General features: G+C 38.9%; 1 protein-coding gene across 4 annotated transcripts; it reads left to right on the forward strand.

Moving 5' to 3' along the window:
* Positions 1–762: 762 nt before the first annotated feature.
* LOC147629454 (uncharacterized) lies at positions 763–3,775 on the forward strand. Of its 4 annotated transcripts, none has more exons than XM_086813011.1 (3): positions 763–854; positions 1,068–3,245; positions 3,731–3,775. In XM_086813011.1, the coding sequence occupies exon 2, from the start codon at positions 1,068–1,070 to the stop codon at positions 3,240–3,242; it is 2,175 nt and encodes a 724-aa protein (XP_086669137.1). In that variant the 5' UTR covers positions 763–854; the 3' UTR covers positions 3,243–3,245; positions 3,731–3,775. The 4 variants fall into 4 exon arrangements, with proteins under 4 accessions (XP_086669137.1, XP_086669136.1, XP_086669138.1 ...); XM_086813010.1 differs by lacking the exon at positions 3,731–3,775 and adding an exon at positions 3,333–3,356; XM_086813012.1 differs by lacking the exon at positions 3,731–3,775 and having other exon boundaries at positions 1,068–2,586; positions 2,804–2,939.
* Positions 3,776–5,683: the final 1,908 nt, after the last annotated feature.

Raw genomic sequence — 5,683 nt, forward strand, 5'->3', positions numbered from 1 at the left:
TTACAATGTTATATATATATATATATATATTATGTTTCGAACACTTAAACCTCCGAGGCTCCGACGCAGCGAGCGGCGACAGTAACGGTTAACCATATGCTTGATCAGAGCTTCTGTCTGTGTGTGTTTTTTTGTCCGCTTGCCACCAGACGTCGACCCATTATCCATATCGTGGGCTGCTCTGCGCCGTCGAGTCTTCCTCCGGCGGCAATGGGCTGGCGACAATGGGCTGGCGGCAGTGGGCTGGCGACAATGGGCTGGCGGCAGTGGGCTGGCAATGGGCTGATGCGGTAATGGGCTGGCGATGGGCTGGCGGCAATGGGCTGGCGGCAGTGGGCCACTGGGCTGATGCAGTAATGGGCTGGCAATGGGCTGGCGGCAATGGGCTGGCAATGGGCTGGCGCAGTGGGTGATGCGGTAATGGGCTGGCGAATGGGCTGGCGAATGGGCTCATTGGGCTGGCGAATGGGCTGGCGGCAATGGGCTGGCCGCTGGCGCCACAGTCTATAACCATGGGGTTCGTCGGCTTGGGGGGAGCTTTACAGCGCTGCAGAATGTAAATCTTTCATTAGTTTTCATAAACGTTTGCAATTGGCATTGGTGTTGATCACAATATAAACGATAGAACACCCACTTGATGGGGACTCTAGAGAGAGAGAGAGAGAGAGAGAGAGAGAGAGAGAGAGAGAGAATTGATAACAGACGATTGAGAGGGAGAAGGATTCAAATTTCACATCAGTCAAATAACATGCTATTATCTATAGGTTGTGCAGGGTTGATATAAGTTGTGGCTCGGGTACGAAGTTCGAACACTTCACAAAACATTGATTGGCATCAAACTTTGCAGGATTAAGGTCAGGGTAAATTTTGTTTTAGCTTGCCTCTCTCCATCTCTTTTCTGGCTTGCATCTCTTCTCTATGTCTCTCATTCACAACTACTCAACATCTTTTTTCTTTTCATTTTTAGATATGTTGAGGCATACAACTTGACATGACTTGCTATTTCTTGGTAAAACATTAACTTACAAGGAACATATTATCATAATAACACATTTCAAATATTTCAGATGGCTTTTGTGCAATCCACACTACTCGGATTTGGAGGATTTAGTAAAGAAGTTATTGTGGATAAGAAGAAAAAAGGTAAAAGGTCAAGTAAAGAAATTGACGAAGAAATTATTGCTAATGATTTTACTATAAGCAGCGAAGAGATTGATGAAAAAGAGGCTACGCGTAGAAAAAGAGCTAGGTTATCGTGGTGTGAAAATTGGAGAAGTGAATTTCATTGGCTGGAATTTGATAGAGAGAAAGCACGCATGTATTGTAAGGTTTGCATGGAGGATCCTAATTGCAAAAGTGAGTTTGCAACAATAGGTGCACAAAACATACAGCATAGTGCCCTAAGTACACATGCACGCTCTCGCACACATAGGTTATCATTGATTCGTTCTATGTCAAGAGGAAGTCTTGAAGTAGGATTGAGCAAACAAAATGAAACACATGACGAAGAGATTACCAATCTATTTCGTACTGCCTATTTTCTTGCTAAAAATGATATCCCATTAAACAAGTTTGTGCCAACGTTAGAGTTTCTGCGAGAATGCAAAACTCCCAATGTACCCGAACATATGTACAACAATGATAAGAGTTGTGCAACTTTTGTTCAATATATTGGTAAAGCATTGTCACATAATATAGTAGAACGATTAAAAAATTCTCCTTGTTTTGGGATCATGATAGATGAATCAACAGATATATCTATCGATGAGCACATGATAGTATATGCATCTTATCTAGAGAATCATTGTCCACGTACATCTTTTTTTGGACTTGTAGATGTTATTGGGGATCGTACTGCCGAGGGCTTGTATAATTCTTTAATAACATTGATCTTAGAAAATGGATTGGACTTAAGAAAGTTGGTTGGATTTGGATCTGATGGTGCATCCGTAATGATAGGAAAGAGATCTGGGGTGTCTACTAGATTAAAGGAGTCTTGTCCTTTCATGACATCTATGCATTGTGTGGCTCATCGCACAAATCTTTGTGCATCTAAAAGCATAGAAAAGTTTCCATTTGCAAAAGCTATTGATTCCACAGTTAATGAAGTCGCAACTCTTTTTAGAAAGAGTGTCATCCGCAAAGAGAAATTAAAAGAATTACAAGAAGAATTTGAATGCTCAATAATTCAATTGGATAAAATTCATTCAATTAGATGGTTGAGTAGATCAATGGTTTTAGCAAAGTTTTGTGACTCACTAGAGCCTCTTCTTGAGTTCTTTGAGAGTGAGAATCTCGTAGTCTTTAGCAAATTGTCTTCTCTAGAACTCATTTATGCATTACATTTCTTAGCAGATCTATATCAACATTTGACAAAGTTAAGTAAAATATTTCAAAAGTCATATGTTGATATTACTAGTATTCCTGGCATTGTGAGTGCTGAGATTTGTGCATTGGAAATAGAGTTTGTGTCAGAACCGGATATTGACATGAATGCAAGAAAGGAAGATACAAGGGGTTTTCCTATTATTCCTGATTATGGACCAGAGAAGGGTTTTCTCCATGGTTTACGATCTTCAATAAAAGGTGACCATTTTCGTAGCAAAAAGATATCTCGCTCTTCTGATGGCTCTGATATTGAATTGGTTATTAGCTTTCAAAAAGCATTCACATTAAGTGTTATTAAAGATTTGAAAGAGAGATTTGTGGATAACTCTACCTTGGCTTGTTTTAAAATACTCTCTCCATCTTGCTATCCTCCTGGAAAGCTATTTAAGAATTTTGGAGCTGATGAATTAGACAGGTTGATATCATTTTATGGAGAAAGCAAACTTGCAAATGGTGAGTTAATGGAGAAATTTGTAGATCCAATATCTCTTCGAAGAGAATACCTTACATTCAAGATTCAAGCCACTAATGATTGGAAAGGGTGGAATTTGCGGGACACTTGGTCTTACATAAGTAACAATATCACTCTACAAGAAAAGTATGAAGGGTTGCTAAAGCTAGCGCAAGTTGCATTAGTCCAATGCTCCAGTACTGCAATTTGTGAGCGTGGCTTTAGTATACAGAATATTATCAAATCAAAGTTGAGGAATAGATTGACGACAAAGAGTACAACTTCCTTAATGCGAGTATCCATCGAAGGTCCTCCAATGTCAGAGTTCGACTTTAGCTCAGCAATAGAGCTTTGGAGGCTTGATGCCATTACGACAAGACATGCTTTTACAAATGAAGACTAAAAGGTATTTCTAAAAACTCTAGAGATTAAATACATTATTAATGCCTTCATAGCAAAGTACTAACGTATAATACAATCTTCTTTTCATTAGGAGATGGAGGAGCATGAAAGATTTGGAAGCTTGTGAGTAAAAAAATTTCAACTAGTCTTAGCTGCTTTTAGGACGCAATGCAATATTTGTAGTGCATTTATGCACAAGCATGGATGATATTCTTGTGAAAGCAAAATTCTATTTTCTTTAATGATAAATATCATTTTACTCATGAATTTGGCAATCAACAATTTAGTAAATTCTATTGATGTGACCAATCATTTTGTTGCGAGAGTGTTTTAAAGTCGTTTTTAAGTACATTCTCTTGATACTCGAGTTATTTTGTCGCAAGAGTTTTTTAAAGTGTAAAATTCTGAATAAAACTTATAAAACCTTCAAGAATTTTAGAGAAAAATTTTTACACTTGGCAATATAAGAACTTACTTTTGATTTTTCAGATTAAAGGTATAAAAAGATATAGGATTTTGGTTTTTTTCGAACACTGAAGAGTATTCATATCCATGTTAAAGTTTCCTTCTGGGATAGTTGTGGGTGTCTCATAGGGTCCTAATGAGGAAGAGGCACAATTTGTGGGATCCTCACCACTTTCTCCCCCGTAATAATTGACTGGAACCAAGGCTCCATCATGTGCTATATCCTCTGGCTGGAGATATCTCACAACTGCTGCTCCCGGTAGAGGTGGTTGATTTCCCAAGACTAGTTGTGCCCTTTCCACCCCAGGATGAGCATAATTTGGGTTCCCCACCCTTGGTGCATAGTTCGGTATTTGGGGTGCACTTGTGGGTTGTTGAGCTACTCCTTGCTCCCTCATATATCTGATGCGGTGGTAGCATTCAGATGTCTCATGATTAGTCCATTTGTTACAGAAATCGCACCATTTATCAATGCGTGGGGCCTTAGGCATGGGATATGTCTGTTTTGGTAGGCATTGGAAGGTAGGGTGATCTCCCCCACACACTTTGCATCTGTATTATCTTTGTGGTGGTCTGAACATTTAACTCATCCTCTTCATTACTAACTCAGCAATGGCCTCAGCTTCTGCTGGACGGCTTTGTCCTATTCCTATGGTACTTGCTGAGCTAGATGATGCTGCTCCTGTAATGGGCTTATCGACCCCATATACACCCCTCCCTCTCATAACTCACTTGTTGAAGACCAAAGAGAGGGTGAAGGGCTGCTCCATCTTCATCGTCATGCATCCACAGCTTCGGGTAAGCTCCGGCAACCCTTCTTGTTTTCTTGTTCTTCATCTACCCCATCTCTGCCTTGTTTTTGTGCAATTCTCGCGAGAAGGATCCTACAGTAGGGGACAAACCTTTATGAGTCATATGGATTGATGCAAATCAATCATGATTCAAGGTTTCTTGATCCCTAATCAAGGATCTAACTCTATTCACCATGAATCCTTCTCAAGGCACGTTGCTTTTAGTGCTTTTTTGCTTTTTTTTGCAAGTAATTGTTGCTTTTTGACCTAAATTCATTCAAACTTGTAGATGTGATGATTAAATAGGTGTAAATCCATGATTCTAACATTAATTCAAGACTAGAATCACTAGAACCTAGAAACTCATCCGCTAATTTTAGAAATAAGGCTTTTTTCGTGCTTTTTCTACATTTATGAAGTCAAGAAAGGTAGTAAATCATCTTAGATTGATACCAAAAATTAGAAGCATGATATTTGGACTTGGTTTAACCTTTGGAAATTTTCTTATAGTTTTTGGAGCCTATTTAGTAATTATTTTTTATTTTTAAATGCTGAAATACACTGTTTTTGCTGTTTTCAGGCAGTAAATGAATTTTCAGAGTATATAGATGTAACTGAACAATTCCAGAAAAATTACCATGCAATTCGCTATGTTTGGGTGATTTTCTATATTTTTAATAGAATATTTCAGTGCTGTTTACTTATTATAAAAAATCGCTTTCTTCTAGAACTAGTGTAAAAATTGGCAGTTTTACACAATTAAATCAAAATAAATTATTTTAAGCCGTAAAGCGACTCCTAAATTAAGGGAAAGCTTGTGCTAATGTTTTTCTTCGATTTTCCATACTAATCAATCGATTTGCAGCATTCTCCTTTTTACACTACAAAAACAACCATGCCTAGAGTAACATGCAGAGGACACGGAGGACGCAGAGGACAGGCGGCAAGACAAGGGGCAACTAACACAAGGGCAAATAGCGGTGGTGTCAATAATCAATCTGAAGCCCCGCAAGAATCAATAGTACTAATGGCTACACCAACCGTGGAAGTTGCAAGAACGGAAGAAGGACCAATTATGTCTGCTCTGGCTATAGTACCACCGGTTGCGCCAGCAGATATCATCAATCATGTTCCTGTACTTTTAAGTTCGTAAGATAGGTGCATCACATGCATAACGTGACTTAGT

Source organism: Cibotium barometz, chromosome 18 (genome assembly GCF_041138505.1).
Source record: "Cibotium barometz isolate CiBa-2024 chromosome 18, ASM4113850v1, whole genome shotgun sequence".
Taxonomy (NCBI): Eukaryota; Viridiplantae; Streptophyta; class Polypodiopsida; order Cyatheales; family Cibotiaceae; genus Cibotium; species Cibotium barometz.